This window comes from Mandrillus leucophaeus, unplaced genomic scaffold, assembly GCF_000951045.1.
Source record: "Mandrillus leucophaeus isolate KB7577 unplaced genomic scaffold, Mleu.le_1.0 Scaffold57, whole genome shotgun sequence".
Lineage (NCBI taxonomy): Eukaryota > Metazoa > Chordata > Mammalia > Primates > Cercopithecidae > Mandrillus > Mandrillus leucophaeus.
The window spans coordinates 5,223,802-5,249,453 of record NW_012106141.1 but is presented as its reverse complement, the minus strand read 5'-3'; the positions used below and the strand labels follow the sequence as shown (position 1 = coordinate 5,249,453).

General features: G+C 46.0%; 1 protein-coding gene across 1 annotated transcript in view; it reads left to right on the top strand.

Moving 5' to 3' along the window:
• The first annotated feature begins 944 nt into the window (after positions 1 to 944).
• ABHD6 (abhydrolase domain containing 6) overlaps positions 945 to 25,652 on the top strand; it is a 61,286-nt gene continuing 36,578 nt past the window's right edge. Inside the window, exons 1-2 of the mRNA XM_011998385.1 lie at positions 945 to 1,340; positions 19,389 to 19,532. Coding sequence (XP_011853775.1) covers positions 19,414 to 19,532 — 119 coding nt within the window. The 5' untranslated portion in view covers positions 945 to 1,340; positions 19,389 to 19,413. The remainder of the gene's footprint in view (positions 1,341 to 19,388; positions 19,533 to 25,652) is intronic.

Below are 25,652 nucleotides of genomic sequence, written 5' to 3'. Positions count from 1 at the left end.
GCCCCTTAATGTCTGGAATGGCAGGCAGACAAGCAGGCCAAGCACTCAGTGCAGCAGGAAGACCTGGGTGCCACTGAGGCCCCTAACAGGTGTAGTAAATATCTGTTAAATGAACGAATATATGTTTTGATGAAAGAAGCCCACAGTGCAGTATGAGCCCAAAGAGGGCTTACTGAAGGCTTCCTGCAGGAAGTGGCAGCTAAACTGAGACATGAAAAACAGGGAAGAGTAGCCAGGCCAAGCTGGGGTTTAACTGTCCCTAAAAGAAAGAAATGACCATAGCAGGGGTTTAACTAGAGGTGGCCAAAGGCCTTTCCAGAAGCCCATTTCTCCCGCAAAGCTTTGGAGTCAGACGATCCTGAGTTGGAATTCCCAGTTCTGTCCTTACAGACTGACGTCCCGCACTACCCGACGCCGGCAACTGTCTCCAAGCACCCGAAAGCCAGGGGGGGAGCACGAGCGCCTACGGTGTTCATTGGGGTGGAATCCTCGCAGTGTCTAGAGGATCTGGGGGCTCCTGCGCCCCCATTTCTTCCATTTCCTAGACTATCCAGGGCAAGTCCCTCACCTCCCTGAGCATCGGTATCTTCTGAGAAAAGAAGCCGACCCCAGTGCCTACCTCATAGGATTACGTGAGACAACCGATGTCAAGCAGTGTTGCTTTGCTGCCTGAGAACCCCCGCCTGTCCCTTTCTCTCTGATGCCTTTCGGGGCAGAGATCCAGAGACCCTGCCTGAGTCACTTTGGCGAGTTTAACGCCCAGCCGCGCCAGGCACACAGTAGGTGCTCCATAAGTGAAACAGTGCCGGGAAGAATTCGGGCCGGGGATGTGGAACTGTGTGTGGCTCTGCGGGCTCAGAGGCCCTCCCCGAGCCCCGCCACTGTGTGCGCTCGGGGGCGGGGCGCCGGGGGCGGGACCGGGCGCTCGGGCTCCACCCCCAGTACCTCGTTAGGCGATCCTGCTCTTGCCCTGGCTCTCGGGTGCTAGGAGACAGCTGCTGGCGTCGGGTTGTGCGGAACGCTAACTGTATCCTCTGGATTTAACTCTGTGAGCCCGCGCGCGGAGGAGCTGGGGATAAGCGCCCCGGAAGCGCCCCGGAGCCCCTAAACAGAGCGCGGCCGCTGGGAGACAGCGCGCGGCGCCGGGGCCGGGCTGGGCCGACTTTTCTGTCGGAGGACGCGAACCGGCACGCTGCGCCTTTAAGGAGTCCAGCTGGGCTGGGCGCCCGAGCTGGGAGCGGCGCGGGTAGGAGCGCCGCGGCAGGTCCGAGTCCGGGGCTAGAGACCGAGGACCGGGGTCCAGGCCCGGCGGCGGGACCCAGGCGGCTGAGGCCGGTCAGGTGAGCGGGGGCGGGCGGATGGGCGGTGGTGCGCCCCTAGGGGGATGGGGCGCCTTGATGGCCCCGTGACCTCTCCCCCAATGCCTCCCGGCAGCGGCGCATCGGGTGGAAAGAGTCGGGGATCTGCACCTGCCTTTCCACTCCGCTCCCCGCGCGGACGCTGCCCCCACCTCCCGCTGCCTGGATAGGTTTGAGATACCCGAACCCCGGCGCCCCACGTCCGGGGTTCAGGCTGCCAGCCTCTTGAAGCCGGGGGACACAGTGAGGACGGGTCGGGACCTGCACCCTCTTTCTACTCCGCCTCCCCTCCCCCTGCGCCCGCAGCAGCCCTTAGGCGCCCCTCGCAGTGCTGAGAGGATTTTGGGGCTCCTGCAGCCCCGTTTCCCCCATTTCCTGGAGAAGGACTGCAGCTCGCCCTCCCAGACAGCATCTTGCTCGGTGTCACGCGCCGCCTCCGTGCCGCCCCCCAGATCTCTCTCCGCTAATACTCCCCTCCCCGAGCAGCCTTTCAGTTTCCCTTTCCCCAGCCTACCCCGGCTCCCGTGCCCTTGCGCCCTCTCCTTGTCGAAACCCTTGAGTCAGGGTGCTGTCCAGCCAGGTACTCGCCGGCAACCTGCTGTCCCCCGCCTACGGCGACGCGGGCTTCCCCGCTGCCTTAGAAATGCGGATTGTGTAACCCCGGCTGCAGGGCAATGCACGTGCAGGGTTTGCACCCCTGAGCCCACAGCGAGGCCGGCTGACAGAGTGAGGCATGGGGGAGTGGGGGAGGAAGAGGATGCCAGAGGGTCTAGATACTGTGCATGCAGGGAATATGTATTTTGAGCCTTCTGTGTGCTCCAGGAGCTGGGTGGTTAAGAAGAGGAAATAAAGGGGAGGTCTTACTCCAGCTGGGACCTGGAGGCCCGCATTTATCTCACCACCCCACTCCCTGCTGCTCCTGCCTGCTCAGAAATCCCTAGTGGCTCCACCTGGCTAAGAGTTTAAAATAGTTTGTAATAAATAAGAGCTGACATAGAATAAGCAAATATTGTGTGCCAGACCCTGTCCTAAGCCCCTCAAAAGAATTACCTGCCATAGTTTCCCCAACGGCCCCTTGAGGTAGGTACCACCGCTGTGCCCATTCCTGAGAGTAGGAATATGAGGCTTCCAGAGGTGGTCCCTTCCCAGGACACGAAGTGAGTCTGGCCTCAGAATCACCCCCCTCCCCCCAACCTCCCCCACCCGGCCTCGAACCACTAGACTTTTTACCCAGTTTCAACAAATTCTTATCAAGAACATTGTTATAATATAGGAAATTATAAATAAGAGAAATTGATCACCTGTGTTTCCAGCACCAATTTATTTTTCTAAAATTTCGTTCTCAGACTAGCAAGGGCCGCTCAGCTTCTGGTAACAGTACCCACTTTAGAGGGTAGTGGCAATATTTAGATAAAATAATGCACAGGGCCCAGCATGTGTTAAGCACTCAGAAAGCAGCAGCTGTTATTATGAAGAGTGGTAATTGACCATTACCTTGAATTACTGGAAAAAAAATCATTAATAAATGGCTCACACTGACTCTGCAGAAGTTAACCATTTTTGGTGCTCAGAAAGGCCTATGAGACTTTCTCCAACTCTATTTTCATCTTTTTATTATTTTTATTATTTTGCATTTTTCGACACATTCTGTGGCTTTCTTCAACTCTAAATTACCCATTGTCTTTGTAGTTAGAGACAGAATTGCCCTTCTGGTTTTTTTTTTTTAGCTTTTAAAATGTGTGACCTTTGAGTTCTGTGAGCATCTGCAAACCTAGATTAAAAGATGGGAATGCAGTTTGTGCAACTGGGAAGTAATTCTGAAACTTGATGTGAGAAAAACCTTGTCCTTAGAGGTGATCCTGGTTTGCAGTATGTGTTGGGTGAGGTCTATCCTGGGGGCAAGAGGTTAGACTCAAAGATTATCTTTGGGTTTAGAGGGAAGAGAGGCAAGCATGAGTGTTTTGACTGGGTGTTGTGGGCTCACACCTCAAAGTGGCCAGCACTTTGAGAGGCCAAGGCAAGAGGATAACCTGAACCCAGGAGTTCAAGACTAGCCTGGGCAACATGGCGAAACCCCATCTCTACCACACACACACAAAAAAGAAAATTAGCTGGGAGTGGTGTTGCGCACCTGTAGTCCCAGCTACTTGGGAGCCTGAGGTGGGAGGATTGCTTGAGCCTGGGAGGTCGAGGTTGCAGTGAGCGGAGATTGCGCCACTGCACTCCAGCCTAGGTGACAAAGTAAGACCCAGTCTCAGAAAATAAAAAAATAAATAAAGGATGAGTGTTTATCCTAGTAGGCTAGCAGGCAGCTAAGAGTGGAAATCAGCTTCACTATGTCATATTCTTTAAAAAAAAGTTTATTTTTTAGAGATGAAGTCTCACTATGTTTCCTACTCAAGCTGGCCTGGAACTCTTGGGCTCAAGTGATTCTCCCACCTCAGCCTCCCAAGTAGCTGGGACTACAAGTGTGCACCACCACACCCGGCACACTATGTCATACTTTTTATGAAACTCCTGGTGATTTTGATGATTAGATCAATTATTACTGTGATGAGTGTTCAAAAGAAAAGAGGCAAGGACATCCCCATCAAAGCTAAGTGTTTGGAGGATGCCGGGAAGCTAGTTCTGCAAGTTGAAAAAAAAATCATTAAAAAATTTCTCGTATTTGAGTCTTAAATTTTTTTATTTTATTTTATTTTTTTAGAGACAGAGTCTCACTCTGTTACCCATGCTGGAGTGCAGTGGAGCAATCATAGCTCACTGTAACTTTAAACGCCCGGGCTCAAGCAATCCTGCTACCTCAGCCTCCTAAGTAACTGGGGCTACAGGTGTGTACCACCAAACCTGGGTAATTTATTTATTTATTTATTTTTAGATGAGTCTCACTCTGTCACCCAGGCTGGAGTACAGTGGTGTGATCTCAGCTCACCGCAACCTCCACCTCCTGGGTTCAAGCAATTCTCCTGCCTCAGCCTCCCGAGGAACTGGGATTACAGGCATGCACCAGCACGCCTGGCTAATTTTGTATTTTTAGTAGAGACGGAGTTTCTCCATGTTTGTCAGTCTGGTCTTGAACTCCTGACCTCAGGTGATCCGCCCGCCTTGACCTCCCAAAGTGCTGGGATTGCAGATGTGAGCCACCGTGCCCGGCCAAACCTGGGTAAGTTTTAAATTTTTTTGTTGTTGTTGGTTGTCACAACTTGTAGGTAATATCAAGTGAATAGAGGCCAGGGACGCTGCTAAACATCCTACAATGCACAGGACAGTGCCACAACAAAGAATTATATAGCCTCCAATGTCACTCGTGCCACAGTTGAGAAACTGAAACCGGACATGATTTTCACAACATTAAAGTCCTTTCTGACCTTGCATGTAGTTGCCTCTTCCAAGAAGATCAAGGTATTCTCCTAAACCAGACTCTTAGAAACCCTCTGGATCCTATTTGACGCTTCCCAATCCTAGAGGCCACGTAGGGTTTTGCTGCCTGTGGTTGGATGGGTTTGGGGTCTGTCATGAGCTTTTGTGCGACTCTCTGGTACTGTGCCACGGAAACTGCTGATTCAGGGGAGCAGGACAGCACTCAGGAGGTATGGGCAGAGGTTCTTACACTGCTGCGGGTTGGGATCCTCTTCTTTTTAAGTAATATATTAACAGCAACCTTTGCTCTGAGGCATTTTTCCAGAAGCTGTGGCTGTTCGGCTGTTGGCATTGGGTGTTTGCCTTGTGATATACCCAGAAAAGGATTCAGACCTTACATATGATGAAGTCTGGGGATGGGACTGGATTCTGAGAGTATAAAGATGGCAATGCAGACCCTGCCCAGAGACTACTCAGGCATCTCCCTAGGCCTGAGCAGTGGCCATGCAGGGTGGTGGAGCCCATGCAGGGCTGCGTAACTGCCTGTGAAGTCAGGCAAAATCCCAGCAGTGCAGAGTGACTGCTTAATATCTGCCTGTCACTGCTCTGAACCGTTTCCTTGCATCATCCCATTTCATCCCCACACTGAGGTAGAATTCTAAGAGGTTAGGTCCCTTGCTACAGTCACATGGCAAGCATGTAACCAGAACAGAGTCACAGTGGTCAGTGGCAGAGCAGAAATTTGAACCCAGGTTGTTGAGCTGCAAAACTGAACTGTCAGAGGAGCATTTATAGAGAGGGGCAGTGCTTTAATAACCAAGACTTTTAGGATGGGCTGCAGCTCGCCAGGCAAGAGGGAGAATAGGTGTGCTGGGGAGAGGGGAGCAGGTGTACCAAAGTCCTGGAGGTGTGGGAGAGCTCGGTGTGTCTGGGGGTTACAGATCATTATGGGAAGGGATAGTAGGCAGGTGATAGATAGGCAGTGATAGAAGAAGATGACTCTTGAGAGATGAGCAGGCACCAAATCCTAAGTGCCTTCAACATCATGCTGAGAGCCACTGCCAGCCACTGGTGAATTAGCAGAGAGGAAGAGAAAGCTGTGTAACATTGAACAGCTTGCTTAACTTCTCTAGGACCCAGCTGCCCATCCAAACTAAAACTTCTAAAACTATACTGCTCTGATGAATGTTTCTTTCATTGGTGGCCGTGTGAGCAGAGTGAAGGAATGGCCTGTGTTGACACTGGTAGGGCAGCCCTGTTGATTCATGACTTCTCCCCCTAAGTCTGTGTGATGGGTGCAGGCAGTGCTTTCTTATCAGTCAGCAGTTGGTTCTGTTTCGGCTTTCCAGCTTATCATTTGGCATTGACCAAGTCTGCCAAGGGCAAGGCACAATGGATGCTAAGTATTGTGACAGAGGCAAAGATGTGGTCAGACTTCTTTTTGAGGGGTTTGCAGCGTAGTGGAGAGTCCAGCCAGTGTTTTCATCGCAAGATACAAATCACAAGTGTCTTGAGAAGGAAGTATTCATACCAAATATTCTGGGGCATGGAGGATGAAACAAAGGTTACTGGGGGATTGAGGAAAGGCTAAGTGAAGGAGATAACTTCTAGCTCCACCAGAAAGATTTTTTAAAGGATAACGGGGTAAACAGAGGATGTCTTAATGTCTTACAGGTAGAGAGAGTGGAGAAAATAGAGAAGAAAACCCAGAGAGCCAGTGCAGGTATAGTCATAAGGGAGTCAGATTATTAAGTGTATCTAGCATCTGATTCTCCACAGTTTCCATATTGTGGATGGGAAGCAAAAGTTTTCTTTTCTTTTCTTTTTCTTTTTTTTTTTTGAGACAGAGTCTCATTCTGTTGCCCAGGCTGGAGTACAGTGGCGCGAACTCGGCTCACGGCAGCCTCTGCCTCTCGAGTTCAAGGGATTCTCATGCCTCAGCCTCCTTAGTAGCTGGGACTACAGGTGTGTGCCACCATGCCTGGCTAATTTTTTTGTATTTTTAGTTAGAGACAGGATTTCACCATATTGGCCAGGCTAGTCTCGAACCTCAAGTGATCCACCTGCCTCAGCCTCCCAAAATGCTGGGATTACAGGCGTGAGCCACTGCGCCTGACTGGGAAGCAGAAGTTTTCATAACAGGAAAATACTCATTAATGGACTAGCCATGTGCAAAATTAGGTCCTACTTCATCATCTCTCCCTTTGTTTTCAACCCTGATGGTCAGTTAGGCTCCAGGAGCATCCATATTTTGACTCTGGGTCTCTCTCTGGTCGTCATATGTTTTGCAGATATGATACAAACAATGGAAAGTAAAATTGCAACTCTTAAGAGAGGCAATATCTCATGAAATCAAAGCCAGTGATGTTGGAGAACTGCTTGGATGACGTGTCAAAGCAATAATAGGATCTGGCAATGTGAGATCTGCCAACAATTGATGAAGAGAAGGGATGAACACTCCTTTAGGGGAGAGACTTGAAAATCAAAGAATTGAGAGGCCCTCGAGAAATCAGTGAGGCCCTAAGATATTTTTGCAAAAATGGCTTATGATAGCACAGTGATGACCAAATGTTAATTGGAAAGACTTATACTGTAAAACAGTTTACACGAGATCAAGTCTTTGTTCTAAGAATCTGCACAGGGCTGAGCATGGTGGCTCGCACCTGTAATCCCAGCACTTTGGGAGGGCAAGGCAAGAAGATTCTTGAGGCCAGGGGTTCGAGAACAGCCTGGGTAACATAGAGAGACCCCATCTCTACAAAAAGTGAAAAATTAGCTGGGCATGGTGGTGCATGCCTGTGGTCCCAGCTACTCATGAGGCTGAGGTGGAAGGATCACTTGGGCCCAGGAGGTCGAGGCTGCAGTGCGCTACTGCAATCTAACCTGGGCAACAGAGCAAGACCCTGTCCCAAATTTAAAAAAAAAAAAAAAAAAAAGCAACAAGTGTAATTATAACCTAAATTTTGCTTAGTATTTACTATTGCTTTTAAAATAGATAGATTTGATTTTTGTTTTGTTTATTTGGATAAAGTACTAAACAAAACTGTATTTTACTCTTAGCTATGAAATTCTGAGTGTGGCTTTACCATATATCCTTTTTACTGGTGTTCATCTTCTTGGGCTACTGAGGTCTCCGGGGAGGAGATTCTGGCTAGAAAGAAGATGTGGATCAGCTCACAAGGACCCTGAATGCTAGACTTTGTGCTAGGAGTGGGAAGTCTTGTCCTGCTAAAGTCTGCCAGTGTTTATTAACAGGGCTCCTTTTCTTGTTTAACATCAACTTTGTTCCTGCAGTTAGAAAGTACCGTAGACCAACGTCATCTCCTTTTTTTTGTTTGTGTTTTGAGACGGAGTCTCGCTCTGTCACCCAGGCTAGAGTGCAATGGCTCCATCTCAGCTCATCGCAGCCTCTGCCTCCCAGGTTCAAGTGATTCTCCTGCCTCAACCTCCTGAGTAGCTGAGATTACAGGTGCCCGCCCCCACACCTGGCTAATTGTGTATTTTTAGTAGAGACAGGATTTCACCATGTTGGCCAGGCTGATCTTGAGCTCCTAACCTCAGGTAATTCACCCAGCTGGGCCTCCCAAAGTGCTGGGATTACAGCCATGAGCCACTGCACCTGGCCACTTCACCTCCTTTAGAAAGGCAAAACCCCAGGCTGGGCACCGTGGCTCACGCCTATAATCCCAGCACTTTGGGAGGCCAAGGCAGGTGGATCTTTTGAGGCCAGGAGTTTGAGGCCAGCCTGGCTAACATGGCGAAACCCTGTCTCTACTAAAAATACAAAAATTAGCCAGGCGTGGTGGTGCATGCCTGTAGTCCCAGCTACTTGGAGAGGAGGAGGCATGAGAATTATTTGAACCCTGGAAGCAGAGGTTGCAGTGAGCTGAGATGGTGCCACTGCACTGTAGTCCGGGCACCAGAGGGAGACCCTGTCTTGGAAGGAGGGAAGGAAGGAAGGAAGGAAGGGAGGGAGGGAAGGAGGGAGGGAGGGAGGGGCAAAAGCATCTTTGACCTCCCTGCTTTTCCTCTTATTTAAAAGTACAAGTTTGGCCAACAGAGAATGTTTTGGGTGCTGAGGTTCTATTTTTGCTGTCTGCTATATAGCACACCAATAGAGAGCTATTTTAATTCCTTTCAGCCATGTGGCAAATAGTCACGTACATGATGCTCTTTCTAGCACTCTACCGTTGAGGGGTGACCTGGCTGATGACAGTACATGTATTCATGCTAATTCAGTGAGAAATGTTCAGATCAAAGCCTGTTGTGGGCTCCACTAGAGCCTGAAGACTTTGGGCTCCTTGAAGGTAAAGGGTCAAGTGGCTTTTGGCTCCTGTTTTATCCAGCAGGAGACTGGCTTGTATTTCTGTAGGGTTGTCTTGTTTTAAACATGTTTTCAAGCAGGCGGTTATTCCAGACTATCACCACAGCCTACATCTTGACCAAAGAGGCTGATGTTGCTAGGTCAGTGCATGTGTGACATGTTTCATTGCCTTGCTTCTTGGCCAGTGTATTTGTTAAAAGCTGTACCACAGGATACACAACCCCCCTGCCTTCCAGCTGAGCCTCAGACTGATCTGCCTGCCTGTCCCCCCTCTGCCTGTCACTTCTCTAGAGGATCAGGTAGCACTGCTTTCTGGTTCTCTCTGATCCTCCACCCACAGGACAAGCCTCACTGGACTGACTTCTCTTTCCCACGGTGCTGCCCAGGTGGCCAAAGCAGGGAGGGACTGTGGGCTAGACTGGTTCTTGAATGAGAACCCCCATGAGGAACCAGTTGTCAGAGTTTTGGTGCAAAGCAAGAGAGAGTGAACCATCTAACCAGTACCTCTCCCAGAACCACAAAGGAGATAAGAATTTGTGGTTTATGGATGGTCATGTGTTTCCAGGATAGAATGATAAGAACGTTTATCATTAGAAAAATTTAAATTCCTATCTTCTATCTTAGACTACTGGACTTTGAGTCTTAAGGACTAAAGTTCCTGCCATGCAGGCATAACTTTTGGACAGTCACGTAGGCAGTAGTCCCCCAGTCACTGAATCATTGAATGTTAATAGAGTGGGCTGCTAGGCTGCGTAGCATGTGTGGAGATGGAGGGAGTTTCATCCTCCATCCTTCCAGCATTCACATTTGTATTTCTTCCCTCATAATGCGAAACAGTTAATATTTGGTTGCCATCTCTAATGGGATTTTTTTTTTTTTTTTTTTTTTTTGAGACAGAGCCTTACTGTGTCACCCAGGCTGGAGTGCAGTGGCCTGATCTTGGCTCACTGCAACCTCCGCCTCCCAGGTTCAAGGGATTCTAGCTGGGACTACAGGCATGTACCACCACACCCGACTAATTTTTGTATTTTTAACAGAGATGGGGTCTTGCTACGTTGCCCAGGCTTGTCTCAAACTCCTGGGCTCAAAGTGATCCTCCTGCTTCAGCCTCGCAAAGTGCTGGGATTACAAGTGTGCGCCACGGTGCCTGGCCTCTTAAACTAGTGTAGAGTCTGGGACTGGCCAGTAGAACTTTTGCGATAAGGGAAATGTTCTATATTTCTGCTGTCCAATATGATAACCACAAACTAGTGGCTACTGAGCATTTGACATGTGGCTAGTGCAGCTGAGGATCCGAATTTTAAATTTTATTTAATTTCAATTTAATTTTAAGCAGCCACATGTGACTAGTGGCTACCATACTGAACAATACAGATGGACTACTTTATTTGAGGAGTTTATATTGTAGTATTTTTGTTTGTTTGTTTGTTTGTTTTTGAGACAGTCTCACTCTGTCATCCAGGCTAGAGTACAATGGCACAGTCATGGCTCGTTGCAACCTCCACCTCCCAGTCAAGCGATCCTCGTGCCTCAGCCTCCTGAGTTGCTGGGACTACAGGCACACAGCACCACGCCTGGCTAATTTTTGTATTTCTAGTAGAGTTGGGGTTTCACTGTGTTGGCCAGACTGGTCTCGAACTCCTGGCCTCAAGTGATCCGCCCGCCTTGGCCTCCCAAAGTGCTGGGATTACAGGCGTGAGCCACAATGCCCAGCCTATATTGTAGTTTTTCATTAAATATGCACATAGTAGCACTTCAAAAGGGACAGAAGGTATCAGTGAAAAGTCTCCCTCACATCTCTGTCCCCAGTCCTGCAGTTTCCCAGTGCTAACTATAATCATGGCCAATTTCTTTTGTGTCCATTCAGAAGGATTTCCCACATACATAAGCATAACAAATATGTTTTCTCTCTCACTCTCTGTTTTTCAATATTAGAGGTATTACTCTTAACCACTGTCTTCTGTTCCATGCTTTTTTGAGTTAATGTACCTTGGAGGTCATTACCCATAGGAACAAATAGGACTGTCTCATTATTCAGATGGCTTATATTTAATTTCTGTTTGTATTTAATGGCTACATGTATTTCTTTGCAAAGCTATATCATCATTTACTTAACTATAAGTTCACTATATGTGAGTATGTGAATTATTTCCAATCTTTTGCCATTATGAATACTATTATAATACTCTTACACAAACATTTTCACACATAATCAGGCATAAACACAGATAAATTCCTAGAAGAAAAGATCATAGCCAGGCATGGTGGCTCACACCTGTAACCCTAGCACTTTGGGAAGCCAAGGCAGGCAGATCACCTGAGGCCGGGAGTTCGAAGACCAGCCTGACCAACATGGAGAAACCCTGTCTCTACTGAAAATACAAAATTAGCCGGGTGTGGTGGCGCATGCCTGTAATCCCAGCTACTCGGGAGGCTGAGGCAGGAGAATAGCTTGAACCCAGGAAGCGGAGGTTGCGGTGAGCCGAGATCGCGCCATTGCACTCCAGCCTGGGCAACAAGAGTGAAAATCCATCTCAAAAAAAAAAAAAAAGAGATGATCATTAGGTCAAGGATATGTGCATTTTACATAGCCACAGATTTTGCCAAATTGCAATCTGTAGAGTTTGCTGATGAGAATGCAAATTGGTACATGATATGAGAGCATCTATTTTTCCATTGCCTCAATGGCACAGTCTGTATTAAACTTCTTGTTCTTTACCAGTACAATAAAGGAAGATCACCATCACCCTGTAGATTTAATTTGCATATCTCTTGTTATAAATAAGATTGAGCATCTTTTTATATGTTTAAGAGTCATTTGGATTTCCTTTGTGGTGAATTATCTGTTCAGATCATTTGCTCATTTTTCTATTAGGTTTTGCTGTTGTTGGTCTTGATTTGTGGGAACCCTTTATACATTAAGGAAATTACTATGTTGTCTCTATTATGTATTTACAAATTTTAATCTTATTTATTGTATCTCTTTCCAGGTGGAAATTTAAAACCTTTTTTATGCAACTAATACTCTTTTTGTTATGGCCTCTGAATGTTAGACATTACTTAGAAAGCCCTTTCCTATGGAGATATTTTTAAAATAGGATTCTCATGTTTCCTCCTAGAACTTTGATGGTTTTATTTTTTATATCTGAAACAATTCAGGGGTTTTGCTGATTTCATTTCCTTTGCTCATCTCATTCTCTGGCTGCTGGGCAATCTGTAGTGCCTCCCTGCTTCTGCCTGGCCCAGTTTTGGAGCGGTGCGGCTCCCCTGACAGTACCAGTGCCATCACTCTGGTAACAATATTATCCTCGCTTGCCCATTGGTTGCTGCCTTGCTTCCATTCCTTTCTGAACACACTGTTTAGGTAAGCCCTAACCCCAATGGAGGAGAGCTTTAACTATCGTTCCATGCTGGATGACTCACCAGATTTCTTCTTTAACCTCTGTCAAGCCCTGCCCTTTGTGCACATTTGCCTTATTGCCTCACTGGCGTAGGTGACCTGAACAAGAGGCTATAAAGTATAAAGCCTTGTTTATACTACAAGAGACTTGTAGTATAAAGCCACAAGCTGTTTGTACTTTGCCTGTGCTGAGGAAGAGAGCACTCCACCTTCACTGAAGCCAGCAATTTGGCCGGCTTTTAGCACTTCATTCATATTCGCTAGTATGAGTTAATACTGTGTCATTTTATTTCTTGTGATTCCAGAATCTCATTTTCAGCTTCTGCCAGAGCCAGTAGCAGTTGGGAGAGAAGGCTGTGCTCTTTGAAGAGTGAGTATGGATTTTAACCACCATAGATTTACCCCAAAAGGCAGCTTTTAATGAGACTGGGACTACTATTGTAAGCCCTGCTCCCAAGCCCTCTGCAGGCCAAACTGTGCTGCATGATTTCTCTGATCAGTAGGTCTGGTGGGAAGGGATTCGGCACCTGGTGGTTTTCAAAGCTCTGGTGCACACCCTAAAAACCCCCTACAAATAGTTCTGAAAAACTCTGCGGGGGAACCTGCCTCTGAATTTGAAGGGAGTCTGGAAGGCATGGGCTCATGGGCCCCAGTGCTTTCCTGGAAAGGGGACACTTGAACCGGCCCTGAGGGCAGAGAAGGGTTCATCAGGCAGCCCAGACGTGGGTGTGCTCCACACCAAGGGGTCAGCAGGAAGGAAGACAGAATGAAGCTGTATGGGGCTTGCATGGGGGCTAGGAGCTGGTTATTTGGAGTGCAGGCAAAGACGTGGGTGTCAGGACTGGGAAGTTCAGCTGGGACCACATGGGGCGGTCAGAGTTCACATTTTATTTGGTGAATATGAGACCAGCACAGCCTGATCCCTAGTGTGAAATTGAGAAGATTCCTGTGGCAGCTGATGGTGGTGGGACTGTGGGGCATGAAAGAATAGCCTTTACAGAAACAGGAGGGATAGGAAGGGAGGACCTGGACCCAGTGTGGTGACTGAGGGGAGCTGCGGTCCAACTCATACAAACTCCTACACCTGGTGACAATTTTTCTTTTTACCTTACATTCCTAGTAAATGTTGAACCCAACTGGGATTGGGTTTTTAGGGATTAGTTTTTAGGGATGTAAGTCCCCTAAGGCTGTGCTGTCTAATATGGTAGTTCTTATCCACATGTAGCTGTTGAGCACTTGAAGTGTGGCTAGTGTGGCTGAAGAACTGAAGTTTGAATTTTCTTTGGCTTTAATCAATTTAAGTTTAAATTGCCATATATTGGGCAGTGCAGTTTGTTTAGACTTGGACAAGTTGACTCCAGTGCTGGTGCCTCTTCACCTTTGGCTAACAGGAGTGATGAGCAAGTAGGAGAATGAAACTTGCGTTGGCATCTAGGAGGTTAGACTGATGCAGTTACTGTCGGCAGAAATCAGTAAGTTGGCCAGGTGCAGCGGCTTGCGCCTGTAATCCCAGCACTTTGAGAGGCTGAGGCAGGGGGATCACTTGAGGTCAGGAGTTTGAGACCAGCCCAACATGGTGAAACCCTGTCTCTACTAAAAAGACAAAAATTAGCTAGGCATGGTGGCAGATGCCTGTAATCCCAGCTACTCAGGAGGCTGAGACAGGAGAAGCGCTTGAACCCGGGAGGCGGAGGTGGCAGTGAACCAAGATTATAGCACTACATTCCAGCCTGGCTGACACAGCGAGACTCCATCTCAAAAAAAAAAAAAAAAAAAAGACAGAAATCAGTAAGTCAGGAGAAGCGCGGTGTGATGTGTCTATGAGATTCTATGAAAGTGTTTTACATTGTTTATTCTTGGATTTTACTTTATACCCTGAAGACTAAGATATCGGCACTCAAGATCCCAGTTTTCAAATCAGTGAGAACATTAACAGAAAACTGTGAGATGTGCCTTACTCCTAACCCCAGATTAAACTTCATTTCCCTGATGCAATGTTTATCTGGATCCACTGACATGTCCCCCATCCAATTAATCTTTGCCACTGTGTTCAGACATAAGGGGCCCCCAAATGCACAGCTTGGGTGTTAGGCAGTGGCAGAGGATCCTGAGCCTGGGATGTGAGAGTATGTTTTCCCTGGTGCCAGCATGGCCAGCTCTCCTTCCTGGCATTGCCTGCTTCACACTGTGCCGCAGTGTCTTTAACCCTGGGGTGCCTCACTTTACATGATAAATAGGTAAAATGAAGTGTTTTTCTTTTTCAGTGTATTCAGTCAGGCGATAAACATGATCAAGCACCAAGTCTTTGCCAGGTGATGTTTTAGGTTCTGGGAACTCTAATAGGAAAGAAGATTCTTGTGGGGGCGAGCCAGATCCTACTCTTTAATGGCCTGGCATAATTCCAGAAATGTTTAAGTCACCAGAGTAAGAAAGAACAGACATGACTATTTGAATGTTCTCATTAACTAGGTGAGGAAGCCAAGGTCTCCCAGCTGACATGTGGAAGAGCCACGTTGGAGAGGGCCAGCTGCCACACTGGTGCCCCCAGCCTGGTGCCATCCATCGCATGAGTCTGCCATTCATGGACAACCATCAAGATTTTTGCCAGATTCATGTATCACCTACTAAACATTTTTCTTTAAATTTACTCCTTTTTTTTTTGAAACAGTCTCCCTCTGTCACCTAGGCTGGAGTGCAGTGGCACATTCTCAGCTCACTGAAACCTCAGCCTCCAGGCTCAAGTGATCCTCCCACCTCAGCCTCCTGAGTAGCTGAGACTACAGGCGCATGCCACCATACGCGGCTAATTTTTATATTTTTTGTAGAGATAGGGTCTCTCCATGTTGCCCAGGCCAGTCTCAAACTCCTCTGCTCAAGCAATCTGCCTGCCTCAGCCTCCCAAAGTACTGGGATTATAGGTATGAGCCACTGCGCCCAGCCTAGAGAGCTGTTTAACACCACCACACTGAGAGTTTCTCTTTGACCCAAGCAGGACTGAAAAGAACTGAAAAGAGATGACTTTCCTAGTATATATGTTGTTATCCAATGCTGTATACCCCTGAAACACTCTTTAGTACTCTCCTACTCACTAAAGTCATCTTGCAAACTCTCAGTTGTCCCATGCTTTGGGAAACTCAAGTTACACTTCTTAGTTGATCTCTGATTTTTGGCCATTGGCAGTTCCCGGATCACAATGCTTCAGTTATTTTCTGCCTCCAGCCTCTCCCCTGGGTACATAGAGTATTCTAGAAATAAACACCAGCATGGCAGGGGAGCTGTCTTTTTAAAGGAAAGCTGAAGCCAGTCCTTTGTAAAATGAAAGATGTTGTAGAGGTAGGAATACATTGCCTACTCTTTATCTGTACAGAAAACTCAGAATTGTGGTTTCTTCAACTAAGGTCTGGATTTATTTGACCTTGTCAGGGAGAGTGTGCAGGGTTTTCTGTAATAAGTCCAAGCCTTGCTAAATTGATCATGTTCTACAAAAGCTGCTTAGGGAAGACTTTATTCTGCTGTTAAATAGAAGATGGAGCCAGATGCGGCCTTCGCTGAAACTGACTGGCATTTTGGCAGGCACCGACAGAGCAGAGAGGGTTTTTTTGATGATCATGCCTTCATTTCGGGGCTATCATCTCCAGTGTCAGAGTCTATGATATATATGGCTTTGGGCATAAATTGTTCTAATTCCTAGTCCAAGGGACTCCCTGCTGTTCAGTAATCTGAATTCACAGTGGCTCCCAGCAGTTTTTAAGGACTTTGTATGATGTGGAAAAGTCTTCTCAAAGCTGACAGTTCCTATCTTTGTCAACTCATTCACAGCCCACGATGTTCCAACAGACCTGTACAGATTCCCTTCAGTCTGTGATTAACTCGCTTACTCCTTGATGGTGATGCCTTCTAGCAGGGTAAATTGTAGCCAGTGTTAAATAGGTGACTCCTTCAGGGATTTTTGTAATTACTAAAAGAGGAAAGATGTCAGGTCTCTTACAGAATCATTGGGAATGGTTGTTCCTGAAAGAAATGAAACAGATGGAACCCATTTTGTAAATTTGCTTTTCATTGATTCATTTGTACCTTATTTGTGTCCTGTGCCATACTTGACACTGAGAAAGAACATACATGATTGTCCCTACCCTCAAGGAGCTCTGGTTCCAGAAGGAAAAGCAGGCCAATGATTTAAGTGTGCTGGGAAAATTATTTACAGTGACTAAGAAACTGAGAGGGCAGTTGCATCGGAGACAAAGCCAGTGCTTATGCCCTGGGAAGATGGCAGCTTTCATCACTGTAGACTCAGGACTGTACTCAAGTAGAGTATGTGTATGTAATGAAAAGAACCATCTAACCCACCTATGGGTGCCTGTGTCTCCTTCTCCAGGCTGTGAGGTGCTTGCTAGGCGAAACCTCTTGAAGATGGAGAGCTCATATCTTCATGGAGAAATTAGGGATGATGAATGTAGACCTAACAGCAAAGAGGTTACAGAGACTGAGGACTGGCGATTTGTGGGGGCGGAAAAAAAAAAATAGACAAAGTGGAACTTGGTGCAAAGGTAGTGGATTGGAGTTAGAAACCTGTTTTGTAATCATGACTACCAGCTGGGTGACCTTGGGCTAGTTAGCCTCTCAGAGCCTCAATTCCCTCAGCCTATAAAACAGGATGAAACACCTGCCTTTCCTATGTGACAGGGTTGATGTGCTATATCGAAGGTTGGCAAATTAGAGCCTACAGGTCAAATTTGGCCTACAGTCTATTTCTGTGAAGTTTTATTGGAACACAGTCATACTCATTTGTTACATATCTTCAATGGCTGCTTTCTCATCCAGTGGCAGATTGAGTAGCTGTGATAGAGACTCTGTGTCCCACAGTGCTAAAATCATCACTGTCTGGCACTTTACAGAAAAAGCTGCTGACCCTTGTGCTCAGTGATTTGGGAGGTTATACTGTGCTGCATTGAACTTGTTATCAAATTGAATTAAGTATCAGTCGATAGAGGCATATGGGAGAGATTGCTTCATTTCCCAGGAAATGTAAGGAAAGCCAAGATTTTCTAGATGTTAATGCTTTTTCTTAAAGAAATCTGTATTATGTTTGGTGAATCCTGCACACTTAGCACAGATGGCTGGGAATCAAGGCAGAGAGTCACACCTGGCTTCCAGGTCCTTCCAGGTGTTGTATTGAGGAGAATGATGGGACTTGAAATATATATTTATATACTTTATGATATATATGTGTGTATATACATATATGTGTGTATATACACACACACAGATATATATATATGTAAATAGATATGAGGTCTTGCCATGTTGACCAGGCTGGTCTTGAATGCCTGGCCTCAAGCTATCCTTCCGCCTCTGCCTCCCAAAGCGTTGAGAGTACAGGCATGAGCCACGGAACCCAGCCTGAAGTATTTTGCATTCCATGCTAGAATGAACTGTATTGTAAGCTCATAAGACAGGACAGGGCAGGGCCTCTGATACAGCTGGAATTGTAATGCCCCGATAATGTGTCAGGTCCTAGTCTTGGTGCTGGGGACACCCAGTCCTTACTCTCATGCATCCCACATTCTAGCCTTCAGATGTGTAAGTCTTTAGGAAGACATCAGAAAGTACACTGAAAACTACCTTTTTGGCTTATTCCCCCCTAACTTTGTGTTACGTATTTATTTTTAGAATTGGTTATATATTTACGAAACAACTTAAAAGTTTTAAAAAGTGAAAAATAAGTCTCCTGTCTATTCCTGACACTTAGCTATGTAATTCCCCACCTTAGATGCAATCACAGTTACTGGTTTCTTGTATCCATGTGTATATGTATATTTGTTCACTGATTTCTTTAAAAGTCTGTCTTTTTTTTTTCAAAGGTTTTCACTCCATTGCCTAGGCTGGAGGGCAGTGGTGCATTCATTGCTTACTACAGCTTCAAACTCCTGGGCTCAAGTGATCCTCCCGCCTCAGCCTCCCAAAGTGCTGGATCACAGGCATGAGTCCAATCTGTCCTCCTTTTTTATTTTTTTATTTGTTTTTGTTTTTGTTTTGTTTTGTTTTGAGATGGAGTCTTGCTCTTGTTGCCCAGGCTAGAGTGTAATGGCACAATCTCGGTTCACTGCAACCTCCGCCTCCTGGGTTCAAGTGATTCTCCTGATTCTCCTGCCTCAGCCTCCCGAGTAGCTGGGATTACAGGCGCCTCCACCACACTTGGCTAGTTTTTGTATTTTTAGTAGAGATGGGGTTTCACCATGTTGGCCAGGCTAGTCTCAAACTTTTGACCTCAGGTGATCTGCCCAGCTCAGCCTCCCAAAGTGCTGGGATTACAGGCGTGAGCCACTGCGCCCAGCTTCTTTTTTATTTTTAAATACTGCAAGCCTAAAGAAAGATTGAAAGGATAATATTATGTAACCTTCACCTGGATTCCCCAGTGGTTAGCATTTTACCATATTTGCTTTATTTCTCTCTTTTCCTCCCACCAACACACACACCAACACACACACAGACACACACACACACACACACTACTTTTTCTCTCCTGAACCTTTAAAAGTGAGTAGCAGATACCATCATACTTCACCTCTTACAACTTCAGCAGACAGCTCCTAAGAGGGAAGATATTCTCCTATGTACATACATAATCACAATTTCATCATCATACTCAAGAATTGTATCACTGATACAATGACGTTGTCTAATACCCAGCCCTTACGCAGATTTCCACATTTGTCCCAACAATGTCTTTTATAGTGTTTTTTACAAATCCAGGCTCCTCTGAAAAATTCCTCGTTACTTTTAGTTGTCACGTCTATTTGGTTTTTTTAAAGCACTTGCCTGCTTTGGTTTCCTCCTGTTCTTTACCCTCATTCCGAGAACTTCACTTTTCTTGTCCCCTTTGCTTCTTTGCCTCTTTTCCCTTGATACAGAGTTTTAATATCGTCATTCTCTTTGGCCCCTGCAGGAGTCAGCCAGCCTGAAAGAGCAGGATGGATGTTGATGTGGTTAACATGTTTGTGATTGCGGGCGGGACACTGGCCATCCCAATCCTGGCATTCGTGGCTTCATTTCTTCTGTGGCCTTCAGCGCTGATAAGAATCTACTATTGGTAAGCCAGTTTCATCATTGACGTTTTCAAGAGTATCATAATATTGACAACTTCTCTGCTTGTCCTTTTTGTGGTTGTTGTCCTACATTTTATCAGGAAATAGACATAGAGAAAAGTTGAAAGGTACTCATCCTGTTTGGAATTTTGGGAGTGCTCTTGAAGAATATTACCAGATCAGTTCTTTCAGGTTTGTTGGCTTATTTGTTTGTTTTTTGGAGACAGAGTTGTGCTCTGTTGTCCAGGCTGGAGTGCAGTGGGACGATCTCGGCTCACTGCAACCTCCACCTCCTGGGTTCAATCAATTTTCCTGCTTCAGCCTCTGAGTAGCTGGGATTTTACAGGTGTGTGCCACCAAGCCCAGCTAATTTTTTTTGTATTTTTAGTACAGATGGGGTTTCACCACATTGGCCAGGCTGGTCTCAAACTCCTGGCCTCAAATGATCCACCCATCTCGCCCTCTCAAAGTGCTGGAATTACAGGCATGAGCCATCATGCCTGGCCCTTTCAGGTTTCTGATAGCATCTTTCTCTACCCACATTCCCAAAGTCAGTGATTCTGTCTTCAAGCAAGTATTGTACATTTTTATGGGAACTCCTTTGATATCTTCTTGATCATTGGTTGTTTTTTGTTTTTTTTGGTTTTTTGTTTTATTTTGTTTTGTTTTGTTTTTGAGACAGAGTCTCCCTCTGTCACCTAGGCTGGAGTGCAGTGGTGTGATCTTGGCTCATTGCAACCTCTGCTTCCTAGGCTCAAGCGATTCTCCTGCGTCAGCCTCCCGAGTAGCTGGGACTACAGGCGCATGTCACCATGCCTGGCTAATTTTTGTATTTTTAGTGGAGACAGGCTTTCCCCATGTTGGCCAAGCTGGTCTCGAACTCCTGACCTCAAGTGATCCTCCCACCTCATCCTCCCGAAGTGCTGGGATTACAGGTGTGAGCCACCACACCTGGCCTTGATCATTGGATTCTGACCCTGTGATGTCCTGATAGGTGCAGCGATGTTACTGAAAAATGAACAAGAAAGACCAGAACCATTGAGATGGCATGTGTAGAACAGAATACTTTTAGAGTTGTTCTAGAAGTGTTAATTAGTAAAGAAGTGACAGAAAGAAAAATAAATTTCCAAAGTATGTCATTCTTGTACCACTATTATTCTTGTCCCATCTGGATACCACCTGTCCTTTTATTTTGTATTTTCTTTAGAGTGAGCCATCTTTAAAAAAAAAAATCATTAAATCAAGTATTTAAAAAGTGATATGAATATCACTCCCTTAAGTGGAAAGCTTGTCATAAATAGTAAATTAATATCAAAAAGTGCCTGGCGGGTGGCTCATGCCTGTAATCCCAGCATTTTGGGAGGCCGAGGCAGGCAGATCACCTGAGGTTGGGAGTTCGAGACCAGCCTGACCAACATGGAGAAACCCTGTCTCTACTAAAAATACAAAATTAGCCAGGCATGGTGGTGCATGCCTGTAATCCCAGCTATTTGGGAGGCTGAGGCAGGAGAATCGCTTGAACCTGGGAGGCAGAGGTTGTAGTGAGCTGAGATCGCGCCAGTGCACTCCAGCCTCGGCAACAAGAGCAGAACTCCATCTCAAAAAATAATATATATATATATATATATGTATATATATATGTAAAAATAAACACAATGACATTAAACGGTCTTATTAAATTGTGTCACCTTTTACTTTGTTACAAAGCATGAGCAGCGTGAAAGATGTAGCAGCCCTGAGCTGAGCCTTTCTCCTTGTTGGAACCAGAATTTTAACAGTCAAAAAGAAAGTGATTTTCTCATGATGTACTTCATTGCCTTTTCATGCCACTGTCCAATTATCAAATGAAATTGCCCTTCCCACCCCCATGGTGTACATCCCCTGATGAAGGGAGCACCGAAATAGACCTGGTTCCTCTCTGTGCTATAGGTAAACCCACTGAAATCTAACTGGGACTTCAAGAAGTCGGAACTCACTTCTGTATGTAGAAGAGTGCAGGGAGGGTGTTATACCCTTTATCTGCCCTCTTTTCTGGCTCCCTTTTGTTTCACTTGAGTGTGGAATTTTCTGCCTGCCAGCCAGGCTCTGATCCTTGACAGGAAACTAATTGAATGGAAGGGAGCTTTTCATCTTTCACCCTTGCTCTCTGGGGGTGAGAGTGGGGAGTTGTGACCCTCTTCCAAGTCACCTGGGACCCACCTTCTGCATTGAGAAAGCGAGACTCACTCTGAAGCTGAAATGCCATTGCCCTTGCAGTGCTGGTAGCAGGAGTTCTGTGCTTTGTGGGCTAAGGCTCCTGGATGACCCCTGACATGGAGAAGCCAGAGTTGCGTGCCCTTTCTCATGGCCTTGTCGAGGCATCATGGACTACCACACACAAAACGCTGTTTTTATTAACCACATGAAATTGAAGCAGAGAACGCAATTCACTGATGTGGCTCGTAACCATGGATATGGCCACATACAGAGGTGTGATTATATAAAGGTTATTCCACCCACCTCGTGTGGAAACCAGCCTCAATGCTGCATAGTCCCCCAACAGTTCCCTGGGCTGTCAAGGAGAAGGCTCTCAGAGTCAGGGTGTCAGGGTAATTTTGATGTTTCATTTGTAATGAGAAAAATAAGTTGATAGCAAATAATTTGCTTTTTTAATTAAGTTAAAATTCACGTAACATAAAAGTCACCATTTTAAAGTGTACAATTCAAGGCTGGGCACGGTAGCTCACACCTGTAATCCCAGCACTTTGGGAGGCTGAGGCGGGTGGATCACTTGAGGCCAGGAGTTCGAGACCAGCTGGCCAACATGGTGAAACCTGTCTCTACTAAAAATACAAAAAGTTAGCCAGGCGTGGTGGTGCGTGCCTGTAATTCCAGCTACCTGGGAGGCTGAGGCAGAAGAATCGCTTGAACCCAGGAAGCGGGGGTTGCATTGAGCCGAGATCGTGCCACTGAATTCCAACCTGGGTGACAGAGTGAGACTCTGTCTAAATAAATAAATAAATGAAATATAAATAAATACATAAAGTGTACAATTCAGTGGTTTTAATGTATTCAGAGTGTTATACAACCATTACCACTATCTAATTTCAAATATTTCCACCTCCCCAAAGGAGTCCCCATACCTAGTAGCCGTCACTCCCAGTTTCTCCCTCACTTCATCTTCTGGCAACCACTTACCTACTTCCTGTCTTTTTAGATGTGCCCATTACGGACATTTCACATCAATGGGGTTATATAATGTGTGACCTTTGTATCTGGTTTCTCTCACTTAGCATAATGTTTTCAAGGTTCCTCCATGTTGTAGCATGCGTCACTCCTTCACTTTCTGTTGTGGTTGAATAATATTCCATTGTGTGTGTACGTAGTTTGTGTATCCATTCATCTGTTGATGGACACTTGGGTTGTTTCCACCTTTTGGCTATTATGAATGATGCTGCATAGCAAATAATTTACTTTTATTAACAAATAATGCCACGAAAAAACCAGAGAGGCCCCACAGTGCAGCGCATTCAGAGCCTCTTTAATTGGCAGTATGGATGCATGGGGTCTTAAAGCCTGCCCATGCCTGTCACCCAGCTCAGAGCTGTGGCTGAAAGACAAACACAATGCTCTTTTTTTTGTGAACTCAGGCACACAGGCCAAGAAGAAAACCCAGCTGGTTGGGGAAGATGAAAATCCTAGAAAACCTTTCAGATCATGCCAGGTGGCATTGTGACATGGAGGATTATGGTTTTAGTAATAAAACCCATGATGCCATTGCAGAGAGCTGTCAGCAATCCTGTGAGGCACTTCCTCCGCATCACTGAAATGCACAGACTGTTTCCTCCAAATAGCCTCACCGCAAGTGACATTTACACAGTGGTTGTCATAGAATGAGCAGCTTCACCATGAGTCACTTATATCCCTTAACCACAGCAACTCCTCCAAAGGCCTTCATTGGCTCGGCTGCCAGTAATGACCACCAGTGGGTTCACCTCACAGACCTAGGTAGGTCAGGTTAATTTTCAGGATTGCTACACAAACAGGATCAGCAGGCAGTAGAGATAGCTTGGCACCCACTCCCCATTCCCCGCTGTCCTGCCATATGATCATAAGGGTTTGGTGAAGTCATCACATCGTGCAAGCTCCTGGAGTTCCCTCTGGGATCGTCTCAGCTCCTCTGGGAACAAGAACAGGTGTCCCCAGTAGGCCACAGCAAGTCTTCAGAGCAGCTCTCTCTGGGTCTAAGTGTCCTTGGAGCATGGCCAGCACACTTCCACAGCACCGTGGACTATGGCTGCTCCTGCAGGAGGTACCAAATGCTTCAACGTGAGTCAACAGAGAGCCACACCGGGGATGCTGTGGCCACTGCGGATGACATCAGGTCTGATTTTCATTGTGTAATGAAAATATCAGGACTGTTCACAAGATGAAAAAGACAGATTTTCTAAGATTTTTGTTTTCCCAAAGAAACTCAGTTGTGAAATCAAGGTAAGAAATCATAGTGAGCAGTTCAGTTATATAAATACAAGAAAGAAAAGGGGGCCGGGTGCGGTGGCTCACACCTGTAATCCCAGCACTTTGGGAGGCCAAGGCAGGTGGATCACGAGGTCAGGAGATCGAGACCATCCTGGCTAACACTGTGAAACCCCGTCTCTACTAAAAAATACAAAACAAAATTAGCTGGGTGTGGTGGCAGGCACTTGTAGTCCCAGCTACTCGGGAGGCTGAGGCAGGAGAATGGCGTGAACCCGGGAGGCGGAGCTTGCAGTCAGCCGAGATCGCGCCACTGCACTCCAGCCTGGGCGACAGAGTGAGACTCCGTCTCAGAAAAAAAAAAAAGAAGAAAAGAAAGAAAAGGGGATGAGAATTGGAAAAGAAGAAATAAAGCTGACATTGTTCATTGTTTGCAGATGACACAATTGTGTACACTGAAAGTCCAAAAAAATCTATAAATAATTTGTTGGAATTAATTAGTGAATTTGGAGCTGGGTGCTGCAGCTTATGCCTGTAATTTCAGCACTTTGGGAGGCAGAGGTGGCCAATTGCTTGAGCCCAGGAGTTTGAGACCAACCTAGGCTGCTCACTGCAACCTCTGCATCCCAGGCTCAAGTGATCCTCCCACCTCAACTTCCAGAGTAACAGGGGCTACAGGTGCATGCAACCTTGCCAGCTGATTTTTGCAGGTTTTTATAGAGACAGGCTTGAACTCCTGGGCTCAAGCGATCCATCCGCCTCAGCCTCCCAAAGTGCTGGGATTACAGTTGTGAGCCACTATGCCTGGCCTGGTTTCTTTCTTTTTGTTGTGGTAAGATATACATAACTTTAAAAAATGAAAAAGAAGCATTGGTGAGGATGTGGAGAGATTGGAACCCCCTATGCACTGCTGTTGGGAATGTAAAATAGTATAGTGACTATGCACAAATTTGTTGGCTCCCCAGAAAGTTATACATTTAACATATCATCCAGCAATTCCACTTATGAGTGTAAATCCCAAAGAATTGCAAGCAGGGTCTCAATGTGTGCACCAATGTCCATAGCAGCATTCTTTACAATAGCCAAAAGATAGAAATAACCTAAATGTCCAACAGACAAATGGATAAACAGAATGTGGTATATACACAATAGAATATTATTCAGCCTTAAAAGGGAATGACAATCTGATGGCATGCTATTAATACAACATGGATGAACCTTGAGAACAGCTGTGCTAAGTGAAACTAACCAGACACAAAAGAACAAATTCTGTATGATTCCACTTTTACCCAGAATAGACAAACTCATAGAGAAAGTAGAATAGAGGTTGCCAGGGGACTGGGGGAAATAAGGAGTTAATGTTTAATGGGTACAGAGTTTCTATTTGGGATGATGAAAAGTTCTAGAAATGAACAGTGGTGGTAGTTTAGCAATGTTGTGTGATGCCATTGATTGTACACTTGTTAAAATGGTAAATGTTTATGTTATGTCTATTTTACCACAGTATAAAAAAATCTGTAAGTTATTTTCTTCAGAGGTTCCTGTTAACTAGAGAGAGACTTATAGGATGAGGACTCTGGACTCCAGGAGACTTTATTAAAGAGGAACCCCGGAACTTTTCTATTTAGGTCAATAGAACCTTCAGTGACTTCTGTCCCTGAAACAGGAGC